At 53.1% G+C, this 26,248-nt stretch overlaps 1 protein-coding gene across 7 annotated transcripts; it reads left to right on the top strand.

Annotated features, from left to right (window-relative positions):
- The first annotated feature begins 238 nt into the window (after positions 1 to 238).
- BCL6 (BCL6 transcription repressor) lies at positions 239 to 26,248 on the top strand. Of its 7 annotated transcripts, XM_075938228.2 has the most exons (11): positions 1,427 to 5,428; positions 5,765 to 5,862; positions 10,493 to 10,531; positions 12,647 to 12,818; positions 14,504 to 14,725; positions 14,865 to 15,845; positions 17,480 to 17,661; positions 19,675 to 19,842; positions 21,582 to 21,712; positions 23,296 to 23,433; positions 24,958 to 26,248. In XM_075938228.2, exons 4-11 carry the CDS (start codon positions 12,658 to 12,660, stop codon positions 25,099 to 25,101), a joined length of 2,127 nt encoding a protein of 708 aa, XP_075794343.1. In that variant the 5' UTR covers positions 1,427 to 5,428; positions 5,765 to 5,862; positions 10,493 to 10,531; positions 12,647 to 12,657; the 3' UTR covers positions 25,102 to 26,248. The 7 variants fall into 7 exon arrangements, with proteins under 7 accessions (XP_075794342.1, XP_075794343.1, XP_089636828.1 ...); XM_075938227.2 differs by lacking the exons at positions 1,427 to 5,428; positions 5,765 to 5,862 and adding an exon at positions 239 to 337; XM_089780702.1 differs by having other exon boundaries at positions 1,427 to 5,862.

The following is a 26,248-nucleotide window of genomic DNA, read 5'->3' on the forward strand; positions in this document are numbered from 1 at the left end:
CAGGGGCCCACGTGACTCCAGACACTGGAGCCTACCACTGGCCGCGGGGGGAGCCTCTAGCCCCTGGCTGCAAGCCCCCCTCGTCGCGCCGCTGCTGGGTGGAGGTCCCGGCGGGGAACGCTGCGGAGGGTCGCGGCGGTCGTGGACAAGGGGCAGGCAGGGGGGATTCTGGAGGGGAGGGGAGCGAAGGAGGAAAGGTGCCCTGTGGCCTCCCCTGGGCTGGGCGCAGTGGTAGAGTCGGCCGCTCAAATTCCGAGAATTGAGCTCTGTTGATTCTTAGAACTGGGGTTCTTAGAAGTGGTGATGCAAGGAGTTTCTAGGAAAGCCCGGAGACCAGGTGATTGCTGCTGCTGCTGCCGCCGCCGCTGCTTCTATTGCCGCCGCCGCTGCTGCTGCTGATTTTTTTACCCTTTCATGCTGCCGGGGCTGGAGGTTGCCCAGTGGCCTTGGCTCCCAGGCGCCTCTCTGTGTCCCCGTGTTCGCCTCCCTCTCTCGCGTGGCAGGTGTCCGGAGAGGGGGCTGGCGGAGGGGCCGCGCGTGGCTTTATTTTGGGGGGGGAGGGAAGGGGTGCGTGTGTGTTTGGGGGGGGGAGATAGGGCAGAGGCATGGCTGGCGGGGAGCGAGCCGGAATGCTCGCCTGAGGGTGACAGGCGGAGCACGCAGTCTGGGTTGCGACGCCCTGGCTGCACGTCGGGCTGTTTTTTCCCCCCCTCTGTGTTGTACCGAGCCGTGTGCGGTGTTGTTGCGCTTACTCTTCGCAGGCTCGCTCGGGGCCGCCTCCCCTCTCCCGGGCTGCGTCCCCCTCTAAGCCCGAGCGCGGAGGCTCCGCGTTGCTGCTTTGCTCGCTCGCCTCGGCGCAGGCTTCCCTCGCCTGGCGCTGCTCCACCGCCAGCCAGCCGCGCCGAGTCCGTGACAGGGAGCAGAGATTTGCAACAACAAATGCTCCGCGCAAACTCGGCCGCTTTGCCGTGGCCCCGCTGCCCGGCCCCCCCTGTGCTGTTTGAACACCCCCTTGGGCTTGTGGTTCGGTGCGGTTGTGCAAAGGCGATTTTGAATAGAGATGATTTTATTTTATTTTTGCATTGGGAACCTTTTAGCCGTCCCTGCTGGGGGATGAACCTGCCTTCCGCGGCTTTGCACCTGCAGCCGCCTGGCTGCGGGGCCGGGCAGCTCTCGGGGTGACGGCGACTATGTTGACAGGACAGTGTCCGAGGGGCGGCGAGCGAGAGATCGGGTTTTGGGGGAGAGAGGTGTTGCAGTAAATGTTGCGGTGTTTGGGGTTTTGCGTGACTTAAGGTTGTCCCCCAAAGGCTGGGTGGTTTCTGTGGATTTTGTTTGTTTGGTTTTTTTTTTTTTCCTCCACGTTGCAACATCTCCGAGAGGGGAAGCTGATGATCAGATGCACACGCACCAGGCAGGACTCCCTGACTAGACAGGCTGATTGCAACGCGCAGGGTGTGGGGGGTGGGGGGGGTTTAAAATAGTCCGAATTTTATTTCCAGACTCTGATGGGGAGGCGTTGACACCGTAACTCGGTTGTGCTTGTATGTTGGGTCCCCCGCTTCCTAATTCAATGCACCTAGATGACTGCAAAAGGGCTAGCGAATTTGGCCACTTGTGGCTGGCCGGTTCTGCCAACCCAAGGAGGATGACTGGATATGCCTGGCGGGAGATTTTTTTCAGGGGGATCCAAAAGTAATTGTGCAAAGTGTCTGTCTGGTTCTTGGATCGACGCTTACTTATACCTGAACGGACAACGTCCATTATTCTGCTTTTAAAAAAAAAAGAGTAGTGTGTGTGTGTTTCCTAGAATAACTGCCCTACCCTAGGTTGGATTTTTGCCCGGAGACAGGGAAATAAAAGCATTTTTGACCCAGACGTATGTGCTTTAAAGAGACTTTTAAAAAAAATCTGGCTACTGATTTACTCTAGAGCTGTAAAAGATTTGGATTATCACCAGCGGGGGGGGGGGAAGGGGAAGAGTCCACCCACCCGGCGAAATAATTTCTGCCCTCCGCACTCGGACTAAAGGAAACCCGGGCGATCTCGAATGGCTTTGCAATTAGTTGAGGAGTGTCATTAAAGTCCCACCGCCCCTTGCTGTTGCGGAATGTAAACACAAACCGCGCATGGCTCCGGATTGCAATGCCAGGAGACGCGGGCTGCCCTCTTCCTGTAGACTTTTTTTTTTTTTTTTTAAATAAACAGTTTAAAATAAAACAGTAGCCAGGGACAGTGCCCTTTGTTTTCCTCCCCCTTGGCTACCCCAGCTCGAATTTGCAGCCCTGGCCTCTTTCCACACGCTATTCCTGGAGGTAGCAGCTCAGCTGAAAGAGGAGCAAGCGGGTTTGTTGAAAAGGGGAGGGGGGAGAGTTTGGAGGAGAAGCAGGAGACATCTCAAAGCTTTGCAAAAGTGCGCGCATCCCCCCCCCCCCCCGCCCCATGCAAGGTGCAAACTGGCCAACTTTGTGTGTGTGTAGTTGGGGGAGGGTGTTGGATTAAAGCGGGGGGAGGGGAGTTTAGAAATCTATAGCTCCCCCAGCCAGGCTGAACTGATGCCTGCTGACACATGGGATCTTGTCAAGGGGTTGCTGATGCTGTTTGACCGTTGAAAATGAGAGCAAAACCCCTTCTGCTTTCTGTAAGGACAAGCCGGAGGAGAAAGACAATCAAACTCCAGGGCCCTCAGAGGGGAGGTTTCGTTTTCCTCACACCTAACCTTGTTAATTTCTTTAAAGGATTATTATTTTGAACTGGCAGCAGTGCCTCCTTCACAGGAATGTGTCCAAGAAAATAGCTTCTGCTGGGGGAATGGAAGAGGGAGGGATGGAGAGGGAAAGGTGATCCGTACTGTCTCTCTGATTGTTTTTTAATTGAGAGTTCCAGTTAGTTTGTTGTGTAAATGACAGATGTGACTTGATGTCAAAATACTTTCCCCTCCCCCTCCCCCCCAAAAAAGGTGGGGGGAGGAGAAGAGTTTGTTGTGAAAACTTAGTGGTTTAAATTGTGGCGTGTGGAGTAGCAGCGACCTCTGTCGGTCGGAAAGGGAATCAATCGCTTTTTGGATGTGTATGGTGTGTATGTGTGTGGGGGGGGTTAATGTTGTTGTTACAATATTATGAAATAGACTTGATTGCCCAGGAGGGAGGGGAGGGAAATAAAAAATAATCCTCCATTTTTGACAATTGGTGGCTTCTCTTCCATTGTTTGAATCTGACTCTTAAAGCATTCTGCCCAAGATCTGAGTGTGTTTATACACAAGGGGTTGGTCTGAAAAATCTAAAAAGCAAGTATGGGGGAAAAAAAAAAAGCCCACATCAGTGAGTGTTGCCACTGACTTCACTGCATGCAGGATCAGCAAGTAACTTGGTTTGGGAGTTCAGGAGATCTAGAATGGTGATCTCCAACCTCTAACTAGGGGCAAAATTCTCATGGGCTCCAGAAAAGGTTTTCCCTGACTCCAGGATTGGGCCCTTAGCCTGTCATCAGATCCATCTGGATTCTTGTCCTGAGGTTTTAAAACTTGAATAATTATTGCAATATTGTATTGAAGGTGAAGTGCTTTCAGAATAAATGCCAGCTTCCTTCCAGCAGGTCGGAAGGGCTTGTTTTACAGCTAAGAAACCCCTTCAGAACTATTTTGAGGCAAAACTTTTTTTCTCATGGAGCAAGACCTGCAGTCTGCATTACAACTGTCTGTGTTTTACAACCAGCAAACTATCATTTTAGAGAAGCCCTCAAATGCTTCTTTTTGTCAAGTAATCAGTGATTAAAATATTGAAAGGCTGTGTAAGGATCTTGGAGAAGAATGGATTCTTTCATTGTTCCAGGAAGACCAGACTTCATGGCTAGGAAAGTTCTCAATACTTAGGGGCAAAATAGGCCAAAGATCCCTAGTGATGTGTTTCTATTCCAATTCCATCCTTCACCCTCCTGTTTTGACTGCCTGAGTCAATCAGAGAAGAAATGACATTTCACTGATTACTCTTTATTCTAAAGAGAAGAAACTCTGAATGAGAGATGATTATCAAAGAGAACTCCAAAAGCATGTATGATGCTTTTTTGTTGAATTTTGCTAGCATTCTCGGCTTGTCTAAATATTGAGGACTTTTAAGAGTTCTTTCTGAGTCTAAAATAAGCCCAGCAGAAACATTGTTTGGATGGAAACGCTCGTAAAAATAATAATGTTGTTCAGACGTGTTTTAAGAGGAACAGAATTACATTGACAAAATTATATGTTCTGCCTGGACAGGGGTGTCTTATTTTCTGAGGGAAAATTAAGATTTATACAACAAAGCTAAAGGGTGCCATCTAGTGGTTTCCTTGGAAATTCCTTTTGCTGGTTGCAGCTGATCTGTCAAGCTGGGAAAATCCAAAAACATGCTGAATACAGTACTTCCAAAAAACCTGCTACCTAGTCAAAAATTGGCAACGAAGAATATAGACACATGCCACAAACTAATTGACTAGTCCAACTGAAAACAAGCAAGTACCTATTAAAATGTTATTGATATCACTATCTAGAGCTCTTGTCTGGATATTTTCATGAAATCCCATCTAAAACATTTCCTATCTGTGGTGTTTATCTACTGTCCCTGAATCTTTGCCTAACATAGGTTGTCGTGTATCACAACATTATGTATTATTTTTTTTTTAAGATTTCAGTCACATCCCACATACCAGCAAATCTACTAGTTTATATGAAAGTCTTAAATATAGTATTTGTCAAGGTGTTTTCCAAACACCAGTGTAAATGCAGGTGGAAAAACTTAATTAAGGAGTTAATGCCAAGTTTTAAAAATCCTATTTCAAACAACTTTTTTTAATGTGTTGCTGGAGCTTTACATGAGAGAGAAAATAATTTAAATATGCAAGTTACTTGTTTATATTTCTCCTCTTGAACAAGGAAAAAACATTTTTAGCTCCCAGTGCTGCAATATTTGGCATGCAAACTCTGCCTCGGGGATGTTTATAGTTGGAGCTTTTAAAATAGTGGCTCCTATGTTTTGGAACATTTTGTTTAAAAACTAAATTTGGAGAAAATTTGACTTGACAAGAGTCCCTCCTTTTCAATCTTTCATTCTGGCTTGTAGTGAAGTCTGGGGATCTGTAATCAAGACCCGTCTTTTAAGAACTCCCATATTTTTGTACTGATTTAGTTTTAAACAATTCTTGAGTGACTAGTAAAACTACTGCAAAGCCTGTCACTTCCATGTTGGACAGTTTTATCTCAAAAGGTTTGGCGTTAGGGTGACCCCAAGCATCTAAATGTTAGTAAACTTTTTGAGACTCGACTTTTTTAGGCGGCCAATTTAGGCAATGCTGGGGGGTGTGTGCGTGTGCTTTTTTGTTTTTTTTTGTTTTTTTATTGCCCTATGCACAAGATTTTTCTCCATTTCCATTTACAGCTGGAAACTGAAAGTTTAAGGTTTGTGTTGTGCCTTTCTGACCATTTCAAAACCTCAGTTGAAATTGATTTCCTAGAAGGGGAGGAATAGTGGTTGATGGTTGGCTTTCTCTCCGGTCTTTGTAATAGGCTAGTCTTTTCACCTCCAATTACAGTTATTACTAGTCAGTCAGACACAATGAAGACATGAATTGTACTTACCACAACACAGGGAGGTTCTGGATTAATGCACTACAGAATTGCTCACACGGGAGAGAGATTTCTCCCTGAGTCACAGCACTGGGTGTTCTGTAAGATAATTTACATGGCATCTTCCCAAAATACACTCTTATTTTAAACAAATGTAATGTGTGCTAGCGGCCACTAGAAGCAGCGGCGAGGGCTAAATTTACTTGCTGGGTCTGAGAGCTGCAGTACACCTGAGGATGTACCCACAGTCCAAAGTTGCAGTTATGGTAATGTATTCTTTTTAAGCTACTTTAAACAGTACATGATGATGCTTGAGATAAAGGCCCACCTTTCCCCTAGTGTCACTCCATTGACTTCAGTTGAAATAACCTCTCTGTATGCATGTTTAAAAATTAATGTGTAGACTTGATTCATGCGGATGCATTGGGGGGCAAAAAAGTTTGACTCCTCACTGCCCACGGATGCTTAGTGACTTTCCCGCTTCATTAATGCTGAGCAAGATCGTGGCATTATAAATAGGATTTTGAAAGGGTATTCCCTTCCTTTTTTTATTTTTAAATGAAGAAAACTGTAACGTGCAGCTGAGAAACTGGATTCAGAATTGCAACCCGTTTAAAATCTTCAAAGGAAGATATCCACGGTCTCTGTGGCCCCCTGCAGTGCCAGAGGGGATATGCAGTTTTCCTGGTTACAAATACTGATAATAAACCCATCCCTGTAATGTATTGCATTTCCTAGAAACATTTGTTTGCGGGCAGGAAATTGGACCAGAGTGAAAGAGTGCCCGGAATGCTTAATCGGTTGCTAGTGACTCAGTCCCTAGAAGGGACAAGGAGGGGGAGCAGTAGCCAAAGCCTCTGATTTCTGCTGACACAGGATTTGACTCTGGGAGATGTTTCTTTGGTTTGGTTATGATTAATTAATTAAAACACCTGTTGGCCAGGAGCGGCTACTAAATGAATGAAATCTGGCTCTCCCAGCTCAAGGACCTTGGCGTGCCCCTGGGCTGGAGCTGTTCTGTAATAAACGAAAGCTCCGGGCAGGAGCGCTTGCAGGAAGGCCTTGGTCCTAGAGATGGTTAAATAAGTAACCCGTGGAGAAAATTCTGTGGTTGGGCGCAGGGCGGCCGGGGGCTCCCCAGGAGCCGGTGTGCGCAGGGAGCTGGCTTCTAAACTGATTCCCGGTGTAGCGGGACCCTGTGTGTAACTGTGAATGTTAACGCCTGGGTTAACTGGCCAGGGTTGCAGTCCACATCCCTCCTCTATCCTAGGAGCAGCCTCTCCCCTCTGGGGGGAGGGGGGATCCTGCCCTCTGACTGGGCAGGTGCAAAGGGGAGGCTAAGCCCTGGGGTCCATGCAGCCAGAGGACCCAGCAAGCCCAGGGGCAGGGACTCCCTGGGACGCTGCCTATAACCATGCTACAAATATGGGGGGGGGGGGGGGCTCTTTAATAGCCCGTGGCGGAGCGCCCTCTAGCGGGCAGAAGCGGGGCAGCCCGGGGCTATCCCGGCTCGCTTGCTGCGGTCACCCGGCGCCCTGGGCGAACGGCTCCCCCCGTGCGCCCCGCATCTGGCTTGGCAGCAGGCGGGGGGCTGCGCACCCGGCCGCCTGAGCGGGAGAAGTCGCCGGCCCGGAGCGCTGCCCCGACTGAAGCGGGGCTGGAAAGGGGAGGCGAGCACCGACCTCCGGACCCACCCCCCTGGCCCAGCAGCGGAGCTCCAGCCCCCGGCTGGAAAGAGGAGCCGGACGCGGCGCGGCCCCTTGTGCGCTCCTGGGCCGGACACCACGCGGGGCTCCCCGCTTGTCGCCTTGCAAAAGGGCTGCAGCCTGGTCCGGGGGAGCCTGAGCGTGTGCGGGGGGGGGGTAGAGGGAAAACCTGGGGCTGCAGCCTGGTCCTGGGGGGGGGGGGGAGCTGGGGGCTGCAGCCTGAGCGGGGGGGGGGGGCGGGAGGGGGGGAGGGGGAGCAGCCCGGGGGGGGGGGCGGGACAGCAGCTTGGTCCGGGGGGGGGGGGGGGGGGGTGGGGCAGAGCGGGGGGGGGGCGGGAAGCAGCCCTGGGGGGGGGCTGCAGCTGCTGGGGGGGGGGGGGGCGGGGCAGTCCTGGGGGGGGGGGGGGGCAGCTGGGGGGGGGGGGGGGGCTGCAGCCTGCAGCGGGGGGGGGGGGACGGGGGCTGCAGCCTGGTCCTGGGCAGGGGGGGGGGGGGTAGGGAGAAAGCCCGAGGCTGCAGCCGGGTCCGGGGGGGGGGGGGGGGGGGGTAGAGGGAAAGCCCGGGGCTGCAGCCTGGTCCTGGGGGGGGGGGGGGGGGGAGCTGGGGGCTGAGCTGGGGGGCAGGGGGGGGGGGGCGGGGCGGCGGCGGCGGGGCCTGGGGGGGGGGAGGGAAAGCCTGGGGCGCAGGCTGCAGCCTGGTCCGGGGGGGGAGAGTGGGGGCTGCAGGGGGGGGGGGGGGGGAGAAAGCCCAGAGGGGGGGGGGGCTGCAGCCGGGCTCCGGGGGGGGGGTGTAGAGGGAAAGCCCGGGGCTGCAGCCTGGTCCTGGGGGGGGGGGGGGGGGTAGAGGGAAAGCCCGGGGCTGCAGCCTGGTCCGGGGGGGGGGGGTGGGGGGCAGTGCCTGGGGGGGGGGGGGGTAGAGGGAAAGCCCGGGGCTGCAGCCGGGTCGGGGGGGGGGGGGTAGAGGGAAAGCCCGGGGCTGCAGCCGGGTCGGGGGGGGGTGTAGAGGGAAAGCCCGGGGCTGCAGCCGGGTCGGGGGGGGGGGGGTAGAGGGAAAGCCCGGGGCTGCAGCCGGGTCCGGGGGGGGGGAGGGAAAGCCCGGGGCTGCAGCCGGGTCCGGGGGGGGGGGGGTGTAGAGGGAAAGCCCGGGGCTGCAGCCGGGTCGGGGGGGGGTGTAGAGGGAAAGCCCGGGGCTGCAGCCGGGTCCTGGGGAGAAGGGGAGGGAAAGCCCGGGGCTGCAGCCCGGCCGGGCTCGCCTTGCCCCGCGCTCGGCTCCCGGCCGGCTTCCTCGAACAGGGCTCGTGGGAGGCTGCGGGGAGCCGGCCGGCGCGTTCCCGGAATCGCCGCGCAGTGTCGTTCCCCGGCGCTCAGCTGCCAGGGGCTGCCGGGCCGCCCGTGTGAACGCCCCCAAGCACGGAGCGCGCCCGGCCCGGGCTGGGCCGCCCTGGCCAGGTACCGCACCACGGGCTGGGGGTGGCCTCTGGGACTTTTCCTCGCCCCTCCCTTCAGCCAGCAGGGATGACTGGGGCCCGGGAGGGGGGTTGGAAAGCGCCCCCCCAGAACAGGAGGCTCGGGGGGGGGGGAAGGAGGGGGCAGTTACATAGATTTCATATGGGAAATTCCCCCCCCCCCATCTATCAGCCATCAAATCTTTACAGTCTCCTTAGTGCTGCTCTCTTGAGATCAGGTGGATGCGGGGGGGGGGGCTCATTTGCATGTAGCTTGGTTAATATGGGGGGGTGTCTGGGGATGGGGGCAGCCCCCTCTTTCTCCATCCCAGCAGCAGGCTGAAGGCAGCACCTGTTGCAAAATGCAAGGAAATGGCCCTCTGTTGGCAAAAGCCACTGGACTGTCAGGTCTGTTGTCTGGAGCAGCCCATCCCAGGCCAGCTGTGGGGGTTTACAGAGGGCCCCCCCATAGAGAGCGAGTCTGGGTGGGTGCTGCCAATGTGGTGGGGGCCTGGGAGCCAGGGGCGACCCCTGTGAGTCCAGTAGCCGGTTGCCAGGCCTGGCGTTTACACTGGCACGGCTGAGCTCAGAATCCGGCCGGGTTGTATATCACTTACACGTTTCCCCTTTGTGGGGGAGCTTTGGGACCTGGCCAGTGGCTAGGACAATCTGTAAATCTCTTGGCTTTCGGGTGAATGCCGAAAAGAGGCTGGCACAGTGGGCTGTACAAAAAAGGTCACAGTCTGCCGCTTTGGGGAAATGAGTCACCCTGTGGGACCTTCACGTTCAGAAGAGCTTTGAAGAGTGCCTGACATGGATTTTGTCTTCGCATATTAACAATCACACCAATTCCTGCTCGTGCCCATAAATCTCTGGGTATGCATTTTAGTAGGCATGGGAAGGTTTATGGCTATAGCTGAAAAGCCAAATAACAGCAGTGATGCTCATCCCCCCCTTTTTAATGTAAAAGCCAACGCTGGGGGGAAAGTATTTGTCTTCATGCCGGTAAGAAGAAAACAAAAATTCTCTTGGCATGGAAAGGAAAGGACAGAAGAATTTCTAACTGCATTAACTCCCCAAAGCCAGCAGGTGGAGACAAAGATCATCCATCTTCCAAGCAGCTGGAGAGGGGACTAGTTCTGGGTTCTGTTTCCAGCTTTGCCACTGACTTGCTTTGTGGCCTCGATCAAGTTACTTAATCTTTCAGTGCCTCGGTTTCCCAGTCTCTAACAATTTTCAGTGTTTTATATTTCCAGAGTGCTTTGAAAGCTTCAGAGCAATGGTGACTATGAAGGAGAATAGTTCTTGACTCTCTACAGGTTTCTGGGGAGAATCAAGGAAGGGAGGGCAGAGTTTTGCTGCCCTGTGTAATGCAATGAGATAAGAAAGGACTGGAAATATTGGGGATTGGAGAGGCATCTCTGAAAGAAGTGGTGAGAGAATTCTTGTTTGACTCCTGTTCCCTCCTCAGCGACCCTCAAGTCTCTCACTCACAGATACAAAACGCTGTTTGGCATACCCTCATGGTTTGGAGTAGAAGGTGTGGAATAGTCTATGATTAGATTCCCCAAGCCTGTGGTTGCAATAAGAACATACTGTCCTGGGAGAAACAAATTAACCTAAGTGTTCTTACCGTCTGCTCTTCGCCTGCTGATGTTACATCAAAACAACAAGCTTGCCCCCTACCCTAGCCAATTTACATTTCCGAACTAATTTGCTGTTTGTTTTCATGTGCTTGCTTTGTAGGTTTGAAAGAAGCGTTTGGGCTGTGAATTGAGGCATTGGGTATGTAAATTTAATTTCATGCTTTTAAAAATGTGTTTGAATGAAATGTTCCATTAAGCCCAGCCGGAATTTGTATTCAGGAGAGTGGCTGCACGGTACAAAATTACCCATTCATATCTCACCGCCGGCAGTGGAGCAGGGAGTGGAACTAATCCTGTCACTGAGGAATTTGGCATTTGAGATTCAATTGCCAGTGTGGAATTTAAGGTGCTGAATGGTAGCTTTTTGGGAAAGGCCTGGATCCCCCCCCCCCCAACCCGCGCCATTTTTGATCAAAGCGGGAACGTGTATTTTGGAAAGATTCATACCAAGAACTGGCGAGGGAGGAGGAACAGAATTCTGGAACAACGTGAGCCTTCTAGAACTAAGAGTCCCAGGTCATCTAGATTCCAGGGAGATCTGGATGCTCTGTTCCTGATATAGCCACTGTTTCACGGCCCTGGACCAATCATCTTTAGAAGTGGCCACTGATTTTTGGATACCCAGTTTGAGATCCCTTGGGCTGGATTTTTAGACAAACTGGAGAAAGAACAACAAAAATGATGAAAGGTCTAGAAACATGACCTAGGAGGGAAGATTCAAAGAAAGGGGTTTGTTTAGTTTGGGGGAAAAAAACCTGAGGGGGGGGGGGGACACAATAGTAGCTTTCAAGTACCTGTTACAAGGAGGAGGGAGAAAAATGCTTCTCCTTGACTTCTGAGGATACGACAAGAAGCAACGGGCTTAAACTGCAGCAAGGGAGGTTGAGGTTCCTACCTGTCCGGGTGGTGAAACACTGGAATAAATTGCTTAGGGTTTATCTAACCCGATCCTAGTAATTTCCAGTAATGCAGATTGTGGGATCTGCATCACTGGAAATTACTAGGATCGGGTTAGATAAACATCTGTCCAGGATGATCTAGATGAAGGGTAATAAAACAGCAGTGATTCACCACTGTTAGCCCCTTGTGGGCTGTTGCCGTTATATTTACCTGCACCTCTGCAGGTACGAGCGATCGCAGGTCCCATTGGCTGGATGTGCAGGTAAATATGCATGTCGGGGCCTGCCAGAGCTAAGCCTGGCGGACCAGATTTGGCCCATGGACCAGTATTTCATAGAATCATAGAATCATAGGACTGGAAGGGACCTCGAGAGGTCATCGAGTCCAGCCCCCCGCCCTCAAGGCAGGACCAAGCTCCATCTACACCATCCCTGACAGATGTCTATCTAACCTGTTCTTAAATATCTCCAGAGAGGGAGATTCCACCACCTCCCTTGGCAATTTATTCCAATATTTGACCACCCTGACAGATAGGAATTTTTTCCTAATGTCCAATCTAAACCTCCCCTGCTGCACTTTAAGCCCATTACTCCTGGTCCTGTCCTCAGAAACCAAGAGGAACAAATTTTCTCCTTCCTCCTTGTGACACCCTTTTAGATATTTGAAAACCGCTCTCATGTCCCCCCTTAATCTTCTTTTTTCCAAACTAAACAAGCCCAGTTCATGAAGCCTGGCTTCATAGGTCAAAGCCTGGCTTCATAGGTTGCCCACTCCTGGTCTAGATGGTGCTTGGTCTTGCCATGAGTTCAGGGGACTGGACTTGACCTCTGGAGGGCCCTTCCAGTTCTAGGGTTCTATGGAGTGCTGAGTGTCTGTAGCTTTCTATGGGATCTTTCTGAGTAACTCTAAGTATCTGAGCTGAAGGACCAGGCATAAAGCATGTTGTCTAGTCATTGCAGAAGATGAGCGTGCGGGGTTTGCTCTGCCCTTCTTGGCTTAGCCACAGGGGAAGCAGGAGCAGGCCTGGGTAGAGGTGTGATGGGGAGATGGCTTAGCTGCCCACCTGGTCCCTGGGAAGGGGCTGTCGAGTTCACCCCCCAGCGAGGTGGATGGGGCTCCCACTGACCCCACCCCAGTTCTTGCCCCTTTGGGGACCATCATGCTCAGGCCTCCTGCAGATGGAGGCTGAAATGCGGTGGCACCCTCGATTGCTGTGTCTTCTCCAGCCGAGGGTTTGTGGCTGCCCTAACCAACCAACACTACGCGCTGGCGTCGCCTCTTGGCCCTGCTGTACGACCCTTTCTAAAGCCGCTTCATGACCTGTTTTTTTTTTTTTTTTCTTCTCCGTTTCCAGGCAGAGTCAAGATGGCCTCTCCGGCAGACAGCTGTATCCAGTTCACCCGCCACGCCAGCGATGTCCTGCTCAATCTCAACCGCCTGCGGAGCCGGGACATCCTCACCGACGTCGTCATCGTCGTGAACCGGGACCAGTTCAGAGCCCACAAAACAGTCCTCATGGCCTGCAGGTAACAAGGGGTTCGAGGGGTGTGTTCCGCGCCGTGCTGCCTTGCGTGGTATCCTCCCAGGCCGTGGGGAAGACAGCCTCTGGCGCCCAGTACTGCTCTCTGCCCCCATCTGTGGAGTCACTCATCTCCGGTAGCTCCACAGTCTACATCTCAGTGAATTGTAAAAGTGTAGTAGTGTTCTCCCATTGAACTTCTGGCAGCAGGGGGTTGGGAGGGACCTCAGGGGTCATCCAGGCTAATCCTCCTGCCAAGACGCACGATTTCTTGTGGCTGAACCACCCAAGACCGGTTGTTGTCCAGTTGACTTGGGAGAACCTCCCATGAAGGCACTTCCATGACTTCCCAAGCTGTTGCGTTGGCCGACTGTTCCTACCGTTAGATTAAATCTCCGGGAAAACTCACTCGACTCTGCTGTCGTTTGAACCCCTGGCCTCTTGTCCTGCCCTCTGTGGCAAGAGGGGAGCTCTTTCCTCCCCTCGTGTTTTATAGCAGCCTCTCACGTATTGGAAGACCTGAATCAAGTTGCTCCGCCCAATCTCCTCTTTTCCAGAACGTCTACTCAGCATGTTCTCCCTTGACTGATCCGTTCCCTGTTGTACGCAGTCAATAAAGCACATGCCACTTTTATGGGGATCATGGCTGGGCCTTGTTTGATAAGGTGGCACCAACGCGAAGCAAATGGGAGGCGGTTGGCCTGGAAAAATGCCCAAAGCGCCCACAATTTGCATTCTGCATGAATGTCTTATCACAGTGCGAGAGCGGGGTGCCTTTGGCACCCGTGGGGTATGTCTAGACCATATTGTTTTTTCGAAAAAACATCACCTGCGTCCACACTGCAGTTGCGTTCTTTTGAAATTAAATTGAAAGAACGCAGGGGTTTTTCGACATTGGTAAACCTCAAACGACGAGGAAGAATGCTGTTTTCGAAAGAGCACTTTCGAAAAAAGGCATGTGTGGACGCAGAACAGGGACACTTTTCGAAAGACGAGGCAATCGAAAAAAGCACAGGGGCCCTGGTGGCCATTTTGTGAATAGCAATCAGGGCTTGCTTGCGAGAGAGCGTCCGTGAAGTCTGGATACTCTCTTTCAAAAAAACAGATGGCTTTTTCGATCCGGTTTTGAGGTGTGAACGCTCTCTTTCAAAAGAAGCTTGCAGTCTAGACGTACCCATAGTGTTTCCTGGGGGGCTTCAGAGATCAATAAGCCACCGAGGGAGGCCACACAGGCACACAGGGAGGCGACACAGGGCCACACAGGGAGGCGAAAGAACTTCAGAGATGTAGACAAGGGAGTAAAGCCGTTTCAAGTGGGATGGCGGGGCGTTTGTGAGCAGTTGAGGTATGGATAAGGAGGCGGTTGTGGCCGGTAGGAGCAGCAGAGAAGACGTGGTGTAATTTTGGGGACCCAACGGAAGAATTTCATGCTAGGTCAGCGGCGACAGAAGTATGGGATGAGCGAGAGGATTTCCAGGGGGCAAATCTTTAGCTAAGGTCCGAGCCCCCAAGCTTTTCCACCCCAGGGCCTCCTTCCGAGCCATCTACCAATGAAGCAACGTCAGAAGAGCGGCAGTCAAGAGTCCATGAGAACCCCTGTAATAAGTCCCCTCTTCTAAGTTTCCCTCTCTTCTTCCGAAATCTTGCAACGTTGGGTTCACTCTTCCCGCCCCTCCCTTCTTCCCTTTGCAGCGGCCTCTTCTACAGCATATTCACCGACCAGCTCAAGTGCAATCTGAACGTCATCAATCTGGACCCGGACATCAACCCTGAGGGGTTCTGCATCCTCTTGGACTTCATGTACACCTCCCGCCTCAACCTGAGGGAAAGCAACATCATGGCCGTCATGGCCACCGCGCTCTACCTGCAGATGGAGCACGTCGTGGATACTTGCCGAAGGTTTGTCAAGTCTAGGTGAGACACCCGTGGCTGAGTGGGAGAGCCTGGCTTTGGGGGTACGGGGGGACAGGGTGGACTTTGGCAACACCGCTGATGCCTCAGAGGCAGGGAGCGAGTTGTAACGCCCTCCCTTTTGTCTCCGTCGTTCCTGCAGCGAAGCCGAGATGGTCTCCGCGGTGAAGACGCCCAGGGAAGAGTTCTTGACGGGCCGGATGCTGGGTCATCCGGAGGTGATGGCTTACAGGAGCAGGGACATGTCTGAGAACAACATGCCTCTCCGAAACATGTCTCTCTGCGATGGGCGGGCCTTTGCCTCCAGCTTGTACAGTGGTCTGTCTGGACCGCCCCTTTCCTACCCGGGATACAGCCCCATTCCAGTCAATGGTTTCCTCTTAGATGATGAACTGAGGGAGGCGAGGATGCCCCTGCCGGAGATCTCGAGGGCCAACCCTTTCCCAAAGGAGAGAGTGCTGCCGTGTGATGGCTCCAGGACCATCCCTACTGACTACAGCAGAGTCGTCACCGACGTTTCAGCCACGTGCCACGCTACCGTCTATTCTCCGAAAGAGGCAGCTGCCGAGGAGGCCAGAGGCGACATGCCCTACAGCGTCACCACTGGCCCTAAGCCTGTCGCACCGTCGGCCCGAAACAACCCCTATTTCCCCTGTGACAAAGCGGCCAAAGAAGAAGAGCGCACCTCTTCCGAAGACGAGATAAGCCAACACTTCGACTCAACCAACACCTCCATGAACCGCAAGGGGCTCGTCAGCCCGCAGAGCCCGCAGAAGTCGGACTGCCAACCCAACTCGCCGACCGAGTCCAGCAGCAGCAAGAACGCCCGCATTGGTCAAGGCTCCGGCTCGCTGGGCACCAAGAGCCCTACCGACCCCAAAGCCTGCAACTGGAAGAAGTACAAGTTCATCGTCCTCAACAACCTCAACCAGAGCACCAAGCAGGACGGTGGCGAACAGAACGAGGCCGGGACTCTCTCACCTCGCTCCTACATGTCTGTGTCGTCTTGTCAGCAGTCCATGGAAGCTGAGAACCTAGAGGTCCAGTCCCCGGCCAAGCTGAGCATCAATGGGGAAGACTCGACAATCCCACAAGCCAGCAGACTCAACAACATTGTGAACAGGTAAGGAAAACTCCCGTGCGGAGGTGGGACTCCGGGCAGGGCTGCTGGGTTTTATTATGGCTTTGGGTAAATCATTGAATCATGGAACGTTAGAACTGGAAGGGACCTCGCGAGGTCTTCGAGTCCAGTCCCCTGCCCTCACGGCAGGACCAAGCGCCGTCAGACCATCCCTGATAGACATCTGTGTAACCTGCTCTTAAGTATCTCCAGTGATGGAGGTTCCACAACCTCCCTGAGCAATTTATTCCAGTGTTTCACCACCCGGAGAGTTAGGAAGCTTTTCCTAACGTCCAACCTAAACCTCCCTTGCTGCAGTTTAAGCCCATTGCTTCTTGTCCTGTCCTCAGAGGCCAAGGAGAACAATTTTTCTCCCTCCTCCTTGTAACACTCTTTTAGGGTGCATCTACACAGCAGGGCATAACTCAAAATAAGCTACGCAAATTGAGCTGCGTCAGTTGCATAGCTTATTTTGAAATTGGGAGCATCTACAATAGAGCGCTCTTCCTCCGACTTCTCTTCCTCCTCGTACAATGAGGGCTACAGGAGTCGGGGTAAGAAGTCCTCCAGCTTGACAGTATTTTGACATTATTTCAAAATAACTGCCGGCCGTGTAGACACGGAGTAAGTTATTTCGCAGTGTTGTTGCTGCATAAACGCACCCTTAGATACTTGAAGGCTGCTGTCATGTCCCTTCTCAGTCTTCTCTTTTCTAAACGAAACAAGCCCAATTCTTTCAATCTTCCCTCCTAGCTCATGGTTTCTAGACCTTTCATCATTTTTGTTGCTCTTCTCTGGACCCTCTCCAATTTCTCCACATCCTTCCTGAAATACCCAACTTTGGGTAACCGGCCTCATGCCTCAGCTCCTTGGCAGATGTAAATCAGGGAGTTCAGGGCAGCGAGGGGTGGGAACTTTTTTTGGGTCGGGGGCTGCTGACGCATTTGCAAAGCAAAATGAAGACCCCACATTCCCTTCGCACTCCAGAGCCTGGGGGAATGAGGCGTGTAGATTTTGTGGGCTCCCCTATGCTCTGGGGTGGGGCCAGAAATGAGGAGGTCCGAGTGTGGATAACGGGCTGCTGGGAAGCAGGCTTGGAGTGTGGGGTCGGAGGGAGGGGTTAGGTGGCAGAAGTGGCATGGGAGTGTGGGGTCTGGGTGGGAGGGGGGCCGCAGAGCTGGAGTGTCAGCTCCCCAGTGCTGGGGGAGGAGCCCTGCACCTCAGGGAGCCAGATCCAGGCAAGCCGGGGGCTGGATCCAGCCCCTCGGTTGTAGGATCCCCACCCCAATCTAGCCAGTAATGTACATTTCCCAAATGTGTAACCACACCCAGTTAAGCTGATGGTCACATTAAGGATGGGGAGTCAAGTTCCCTGGCTCACTCCTTGGCCGAGGACACTTCACTGATGCCTGGTGCCTCAGTTTCCCTCCCGAAGAGGTACATTTATAAAGTGTGCTGCGGTCCGTCCTTGGGGGGTGGGCACTGTAAAAGAATGGAGCGTGATTGGTGCATGCTCAGTGGGGCCCCGACCCCAGCCAGCGCTTCTCTAAGTGTCTGCTTGGTAATCGTATCGCTCGTGCCAGGGCTGCCGGAGGCGCCGGGGCGTTGTCACATTGGACGTTGCTCTTCTCCCACAGATCCCTGGACGGGTCCCCTCGGAGCAGCGAGGGGCAGTCCCCTCTGTACCTGCATTCCTCCAAGTGCAGCTCCTGCAGCCCCCAGTCCCCCCAGCATTCTGAGATGTGCCTTCACACCCCCAGCTCGGGCTTCGGAGAGGAAATGGGCGAGACCCACTCGGAATACTCCGACTCCAGCTGCGGTAAGTCCAGCCTCCGTCCTCCCTCGCTTGGCCTTCCGGCTGGCCGACAGGGGGCGCCCTGGCTCTTGTGGGATGGCCCCGCCCCCACAATGCCCCATCTCAGCACCCCAGGACTCTGGGCACATTTGGGTCTGCATCTGGGCTAGCAGGCTGGGCCGGTCTGTACAACGGGCTGATCCTAAATCCTGAATCGGAACTGCAGCGGCTCAAGCCACCTCTTTTCCAAGTGGATCTCAATGTGCTCGCCAACCTCTCTGCGAACCGGATGAACACAGCCAGCCTGGGAGTGGGTTTTGGCCTCTAAAGAAGCACAGGCCCTGCGGGTGATGCTAAGTACTCTCAACCAGCCCAGCAGTTTAGGACAGGAAGTGAAGAATGCCACTCCCGCTCAGCATTGCCGCGGGGAGGGGAAGGAAGCCGGGCGAGCCCGAATGAAATAATCCACACTCGGACATGGCCACATTACCTGCCTCGCTTATCAACCCAGGAACGGTCTCTAGGGTACGTCTGCACAGCAGCGTTACTTCGGAATAACTGATGTGATTCCGAAATCACACACTGTGCGCCTACACGACAGGCCTTTATTTCGAAATCATGTCGAGCTGGAGGACTTCTGACTCCGACTCCTGTAACCCTCATTTCACGAGGAGTGAGGGAAGTCGGAGGAGGCGTGTTCTTCCTTCCACGTCCTGCTGTGTAGACTGCGCCAAAAGCTGAATGAAGTGATTTCGACGTCAGCGACGCAATTGACGCCGATCGAGTTGCGTAGCATAATTCGACTTTAGCCCTGCTGTGCAGAGGTACCCTACGGGAGCAGTTTGTGGATAAAGAGGCTTAAAAATCTTGACAAACTCGGGCACAGAAATCCATTTGCCTCCCTCCCCCGCATGATGGGGAAAAAAAGGAAGATTTTTATCTGCTGCTCAAAACCCAAATTCCCCTCCAGAGCAGGGCTCGGAATTCACATACAGTGACCCCCTCATTAAGCAACCTTTCCATCGTCTTCTTCTTCCTATTTTCACACGTACAGAATGGGAAGTGACTGTCTAGGAAGGAGCCCTGCAGAAAGGGATCTAAGGGCCATAGTGGACAAGCTAACTGTGAGTCAGCAGTGTGACACTGTTGCAAAAAAAGCCAGCGTGATTCTGGGCTGCATTCACAGACGTGTTGTGAACAAGACACGAGACGTCGTTCTTCCACTCTGCTCTGCGCAGTTTAGGCCTCAGTTGGAGGATTGTGGCCAGTTCTGGGCTCCACATTTCAAGAAAGATGTAGAGAAACTGGAGAGGGTCCAGAGAAGAGCAACAAAAAATGATGAAAAGTCTAGAAAACATGAGCGAGGAGGGAAGACTGAAAGAATTGGGCTTGTTTAGTTTGGAAAAGAGAAGACTGAGAGGGGGACATGAGAGCAGTTTGCAAGTATCTAAAAGGTTGTTGAAAAGAGGAGGGAGAAAAATTGTTCTCCTTGGCCTCGGAGGATAGGACAAGGAGCAATGGGCTTAAACTGCAGCAAGGGAGGTTGAGGTTGGACAATAGGAAAAACTTCCTACGTGTCAGGGTGGCTAAGCACCGGAATAAATTGCCGAGGGAGGTTGTAGACTCACCGTCACTGGAGATCTTGAAGAGCAGGTTGGATAGTCATCTATCAGAGATGATCTAGACGGTGCTTGGTCCTGCCGGGAGGGCAGGGGACTGGACTCGATGACCTCGCGAGGGTCCTTTCAGTTCTAGTGTTCTAGGATTCTGGTTACGAAGATGCAGCCTCCGGTCGGTCGGTTTGTTAGCTAGCCCCGGGGGGAAAGGCGGTTGCTGTGTATGTGTGAGGAGAAGGAGACTCATGCTGTTCATTTCATGCTCCCAGCCGGCTTCCCCCAACTCCATCAGCCCCTCGTGAGCAAGACGCTTGGTGAGACGCGTTGGCTCCCCTCCCCTCCTGGCCCTGGTCCACGAGGAGAGGGCTGCTGCACGTGCTGGCCTCATTGCTGACCCCAGCCTCTCTCTCTGCCCCGACAGAAAACGGAGCCTTCTTCTGCAACGAGTGCGACTGCAGGTTCTCGGAGGAGGCTTCTCTCAAGAGGCACTCCCTGCAGGTGCACAGCGATAAGCCCTACAAGTGCGACCGCTGCCAGGCCTCCTTCCGCTACAAGGGGAACCTAGCCAGCCACAAAACCGTTCACACAGGTACAGCCCGGCGCCCCGGTGCCAGCCCAGGGGCCCGTGTCGAGGCAGGTCCCGAAAGGCACATGAGTGCCAGAGTAGCAGATCAGGGGACTGCTCCATTAGGCCTATATGCAAGGCAGAATCCATATCCTGCCCTTGAGTCGCTGTCCATGTCTAGACTGCGGAGAGGATCGATGCTGCAGCATTTGATTTAGCGGGTCTAGTAAAGACCCGCTAAATCAAACACTGAGAGCACCCCCTTTGGTGCTGGAATTCCTCCTCCTCAGGAGAAGTAAGGGAAGTTGACAGGAGCTTTTTTTTTTCCCATCCACCTCCCACTGTGAGGATGCTGCCAAAGCCAGGCTTACGGTACGCTGTCTCCAGTTACATTTTTTACAGAGCTGGAATTGCGTACCTTACACCGACTTTCGGCTGTAGTGAAGACCTGGTCTGAGTATGCAGGGAGGGGCAAAGCACCCGCCAGCCCCTGATAAGGGATGGTTGTACCCTGGGAGCCCAAACTCCTGGGTCACCTTTGGAAATGGCTTAACCCCTTTGTGCTTCCGCTTTACACAAGGAAATATTTGTTTTCCTCCCTAGGGGGGAATATCTTGCAAAGTACTTTGGGATCCTTGGCCCCAAGGTGTTCTCAAACTGCCTAGCATAAAAGTCTGGTGGGTTTTCCTTTAGAAAATCCAGCGCCATCTAACCTGGCAAAATCCCTCGTGATCATGAACTAATGACGTGGTCTGAGCCAGCCCAGTGAAAGATGAGAAAGGGAAGAGATCAAGGTCTAGGGGGTGGGAGGTGGGTGAGTGTTGGCTTGTTTCGGTTAATGCTCAGAACACCAACACCCAGCTAACGTGTCGGAGAAAAGAAGTTTCGGTTAAAGACGCAGCTTCCCTCCCTCTCCAGTTGGGCTGGATCGTCCATTCCAATGCAAGTGCCCACTTTACCTGTATAAATAGTCCCCATTGACCTGAAAGGGACCAGACAGACACACAGAATTAAACACCTTCAGGATCAGAGCCCTACAATGACAGAGCTCTCAGGGCACAACCCTGGGAAAAATTAACACCCCTCCCCTCTCCGAACCGTTCAGCCCATCCGCATCCACCCCACGGATGCACAAAGGGCAAAGAGCCGATGAAGCTGGTCTTCATGTCGGTGGCTGGTGGGAATAATGGAGGCGGATTAATCTGGCGTGCCGTGGCTGCTGTCCCCTGACTCCGTGGCTATGAGCCATCCTCTGTCTCGCAGCCTTGCTCACTTTGCCAAAGGCCTGACCGGCTGTTGGCCCAAACGTATCGAAAGCCATTCGGAGACGGACAGAGCCAGGCGGGTCTCTGCTTGCCGTCTGCCCCCCCCCCCCTCCCCCAGCTGCAGTATCGTGTTGGAGGATACGGCTTGTCGCTGGACTAGGATGGGCCGGATCGTTAATCTTATCTGGCAAAGCAGACCAACTTGCCCTCTGGCCTCCGGTGAAACTGACGTAGGACTGGACTAAGACGACTGTGAACCCCCTTGGACTCTCCCCCGCCTCCCATCACGTACACAGCAAGGGAATTCCCAGCTAGGGGGAGCAAAGCAGAGCAGAGGCGTTGGAAGGTGGCAGAGAATCTGTCCTGGGCTTTGTTGGGCCAGTGCTTGCAGAGCGTTCCTCGGTTGCTGCTCTCCTGTGGACTGGGGAGCGATGCCGGGCCGGTAGCGGGAGCTTTGGGGCACTGTGCGCTAACCCAGTGTGTCTCTGTTCTGGGCAGGCGAGAAGCCGTATCGGTGCACTATCTGCGGCGCGCAGTTCAACCGGCCGGCCAACCTGAAGACCCACACACGCATCCACTCGGGAGAGAAGCCCTACAAGTGCGAGACCTGCGGAGCCAGATTTGTCCAGGTGGGTCCCTGCGCTGCGGCTCCCCTGAAGAGCAGCCCGTAGCCTGGGCTCCGCACCACGCCTGTGATGCGGAAAAGGCCCCGAAGGGGGCGCTGTTCCCGGCTCCGGGCCTGGTGAAAATGATCCCGCCCTGTTGCAGAGCAAATACAAGCCGGGGGAAATTTGGGGGGGCGGGGCAGGGAGCACATGCACCCCACGCTGTGCATGGGAGGGGCAAAGGGCCGTCTGGCGGGGCCAGAGGCTCTGAGCAGCTCAGGGCTTGGCACTCGCACCAGGCGGCCAAGCCCGCCCCCAGATACACACACACTCAGGAGAAGTCAAGGCATGTGGCCTCCGCTCGCTTTGCTCCTCCAGCTGTGTTGCTCGGGGGGGCAGGGAGCAGGACCCCCCCCACTACTGACACGAGCCCCCTCAGCCCCGCTAGTCCCCTGGGCCTTCTCGGTTGGGGGAAGGGGCAATGCAGGGGCAGAGCAAGAGTGGGGAACAGGGCTGTTAAATATCGGTTAATTGAATAGTCGAGTAATCTCATGAATTCTTATTGGTTACTCAACTATTCTATAGTCCCTGGGGGTGGGGCTGGCAGCAGCACAGGGTGCTAGGCGGAGCTGGTCCGTAAGGGGAGCCAGTTTTAAAAACCTGCTCCTCTTGTGGGCCGCTTGCTTGTTGCCCTGTGGGCTGTCTCTGATAAAGGGGCAGCAGCGCAGGGGGGCAGCAGCCCGTGTCTGGGGGGCGGGTCTGAGTTCCCCTGCCTGCGCGCCCGGCTCCTAATACGCTTTAAATGCAGAGCCGCAGCGGGGGTAGGTCCCGGACCTGGGACGAGTCAGAACTGAGCCGGGTCTCCAGGCCAGCCTGCAAAGAAATGTCCTGGTTGCGGGGGGAGAGAAACGTGTGTCGTCTGTAGCATTAACTTTTGCGGATCCGTTAATCGACTCCACTGTTACATCCCTAGTGGGGAATAGGAAGGGGGGCGGAGCAAGGGCAGGAAGAGGCGGGCCCTGGGACAGAGGAGGGGTTGGAGGCTGGGGGGGCGGGGTCACGTGGCTGGTGTCCTCCTGTGTCCCCTCTCACCTGTCGCCCCTGAATACAGACCCCCTTGAATTTTGCCCCTGGTAGATCAATGAAAGTAGGCCGTTGGCTTCTCAATGAAACCCGTTTCTCCGGGTGCTGCCAGCCGTTCGGGTGCTCGGCGGGTTTTACCGCGAACGTTCACTCGCTGTTGTCCATGGCGTCTCCCCTAGGACTCTGTACTGAAGGGAGAGTAATGATCGCTTGCGTAAGAAGGGCCAGACTCTGGCCACGTCCTCTGGTCACGAAGATGGTGGCTCCTTGTAGGGAAGCTGTTTTATTAGGTGAAGCCATCCATTGGGCTTGGAAAAGGCTGCTGTAGCGAACAGTCCGTCCACGCCGGTGTCTCTCCTCTCATGGCCAGGGCCAGGGCGGAGGATTTCTTCCTGATCCCCGCTGTGGCCTAGCTGGTGCCCTGAAGCCTGTGGATTGATAGGAGGAACGTGGTCTGAATGAAAAGAGCGGGTGGCGGGCGTGCCTAGGGGGACCCTCTTGTGACGCTGTCTCTTCTGCGGCAGGTGGCCCACCTCCGAGCTCACGTGCTAATCCACACTGGCGAAAAGCCCTACCCCTGTGAAATCTGTGGCACGCGCTTCCGGCACCTGCAGACGCTGAAAAGTCACCTTCGAATCCACACAGGAGAGAAGCCGTACCACGTAAGTGATGTCTCATCATTCTCGGGGCTGGCGACCACGGCCACGTGCCACGGTGTGTCTTTAGTCACAGCTTCCTCCCAGATCCTGCACCCCCAATAGTACCCCGGTCTCCTCCCCGGAGCTCCCTCCTGTACCCCAACTCCATCCCAGACCCCGCGCCCCCTCCAATAATAGCCTAGAAAAGTGCAGCCCTTGACCACTTACCAAAATCTTTGGAATAGTCTCCCTTCGAAAATTATTGCCCACCCGTGGACTGGGGCCGGGAGTGGCCCCAAACCACAAAGCATCATAAGAACGGCCGTACTGCGTCAGACCAAAGGTCCTTCTAGCCCAGTATCCTGTCTACCGACAGTGGCCAGCACCAGGTGCCCCAGAGAGGGTGGACCGAAGACACGATCAAGCGATTTGTCTTCTGCCATCCCTCTCCAGCCTCTGACAAACAGAGGCCAGGGACACCATTATATCCCCCTGGCTAATAGCCTTTTATGGACCTAACCTCCATGAAATTATCTAGCTTCTCTTTAAACTCTATTATAGTCCTAGCCTTCACAGCCTCCTCTGGCAAGGAGTTCCACAGGTTGACTATGCGCTGTGTGAAGAAGAACTTTCTTTTATTAGTTTTAAACCTTCTACCCATTAATTTCATTTGGTGTCCTCTAGTTCTTCTATTTAGGGAACTAATACAGAACTTTTCTTTATCCACCCTCTCCACACCACTCATGATTTTATAGACCTCGATCATATCCCCCCTCTCAGTCTCCTCTTTTCTAAACTGAAAAGTCCCAGTCGCTTTAACCTCTCCTCATATGGGACCCGTTCCAAACCCCTAATCAATTTAGTTGCCCCTTCCCATGTGTTGTCTTGGGAGCCCCCAGCCAGCCCAAAGGGAGATTGTGCTGTGGAGCCTCTGTGGCAGTATCAGCAGGTAGGAATAGTTAGGATGGAGGGGGACAGGAAAACCACTTGGACTCTTACAGGAGGTGGAGCTGTGCTTTAAAGCAAGTGAATGTGGACCCCCAGCTTTGCTACTGACTTACTGCGTGGCCTCTGGCAGGTCACTTACACCTCTCACATGCTGTTTTTCTCCCCTGAAGAAAGGGAGTGTCCAGGATACTGGGAGTCCTGTGCAGTAATTAATTAGGACAATCCTGCGCATCACCCAACAAAGGGTGCTCTGGGACAGGCCAAGTGCTGTGTAAAGTGACAGCGATATTTTTCAATTGTGGCAGAAGGGTAGGCTGTTGGTTCAGGTGCTGGCCTGGGCCACACGAGGCCGGTGGTCAGCTCCTGACTCCGCCACTGACGCCTCGTGCAGCTTTGGGCAAGTTCACCTCTCTGTGCCTCAGTTTCCCATCTGTAAAATACACTCCCACGCCGTGTTGGGAGGCCCCATTAATGAATGATTGTGACGTGACCCCGACAGCGCAGTGACGGGAGGTGGAGGGTCATGTGTATGTAGCCAGAAGACAGCTGGCTCTGTGGAGTTTTGAGCTAACCCCACCCCCACCATCCTTTCTGTTTCAGTGCGAGAAGTGCAACCTGCATTTCCGTCACAAAAGCCAGCTGCGGCTCCACCTCCGACAGAAACACGGCGCCATCACGAACACCAAGGTGCAGTACCGCGTCTCCACGGCGGAGCTGCCCCCAGAGCTGCCCAAGGCGTGCTGAAAGCCTGCTGGATTTCTCCAGGGGAGGGGTGCGTGTGCGTGTGCGTGTGCGTGCGTGTGCGTGCGTGTGGAGGGGAGAAGATATCCAAAGGATACTTGTAACACTTTAAAACTTTCATCACACGATGGAGTGCCTCTAAGCCCATAGAGCAGATAGGTGGGAAAAAATATTAAAAAATACACGGGTTTTATTTTTATTTTTCCCAGGTATGTGAAACTAAAAGAACTTATTGAGATTTAAATATGTATAGAAACGTCTGTGCAGTGGAGCGTTGATAAACTCTGGAGTTTAACCTTCACAGTCTGAAGATGAGGAATGTAATGTTAATATACGGGAACAGTTGGGTTTATCGTTGTTGGGTTTTTTGGGTTTTTTTGCTTTCTTTTTGTATGCAAAATGTGTGCTCTTTTAAAGAGAAGAAAAGAATTGTGTGTACTATTGAAGAGAGGGCTTTAACTTTTTTAACCAAAGGTGAAGGAATCTATGGCAGAGTTGTAAATATATATATATATATAAATATAAATATATATATATAAAATAAATATATATAGACCTTAAAGATATATTAAAAATATATAAAATGCATTAAAGGCTTGAGTTAGCATCTGCAGGCAGATGCTGATTGGAGACTCTTTAGTGTGATAGAGCACTTACCAAGATATTTTGAAGTATTGCATCTGTATAAGTAAGAAAATATTTTGTCTAAATGCATCAGTGTATTTGTATTTTTTTGCAAGTGAAGGTTTACAATTTACAAAAAAAAGTGTGTATTAAACCAACCAAGCTGCAGAAGGAATTTAAGATAATAATAAAGTGTAATTTTTTGTTTTGTTTTCAGTCTGTATATATGTAAAATGTGTTTCGCACGGTGCCTTTCTTTTCAATGGACGTTTTCAATGTATGAACTATATGAGCCCAGTTTCCTTTTTAAGGTACAGCCTGATGTTGCAAAGAGTCCTCTGGCAGAACTGTTTATTGGGAAATATTTTGTTTTTTGGGTCTTTTTATTTTCGGTCTTATTTTACATGCTTGTGTTATGAACAGTCTCGGGAGACAGGGTTTGGGCTGTGTCTAAACTGCATTAATGCGTTCTGTAAAGTATAGCTGTACAAATACAAGAATAAAACGATGAAAAGTAAACTACAAA

The sequence above is a fragment of the Pelodiscus sinensis genome, chromosome 10, assembly GCF_052426305.1.
Source record: "Pelodiscus sinensis isolate ZL-2025 chromosome 10, ASM5242630v1, whole genome shotgun sequence".
Taxonomy (NCBI): domain Eukaryota; kingdom Metazoa; phylum Chordata; order Testudines; family Trionychidae; genus Pelodiscus; species Pelodiscus sinensis.

Excerpts from the sequence above, each read along its gene's own strand:
- BCL6 (XM_075938227.2), top strand. The coding sequence starts at position 12,658 with ATGGCCTCTCCGGCAGACAGCTGTATCCAGTTCACCCGCCACGCCAGC. Across the intron at positions 12,819-14,503 it reads ACAGTCCTCATGGCCTGCAG|CGGCCTCTTCTACAGCATAT; the intron begins GTAACAAGGGGT and ends TTCCCTTTGCAG. Across the intron at positions 14,726-14,864 it reads CGAAGGTTTGTCAAGTCTAG|CGAAGCCGAGATGGTCTCCG; the intron begins GTGAGACACCCG and ends TCGTTCCTGCAG.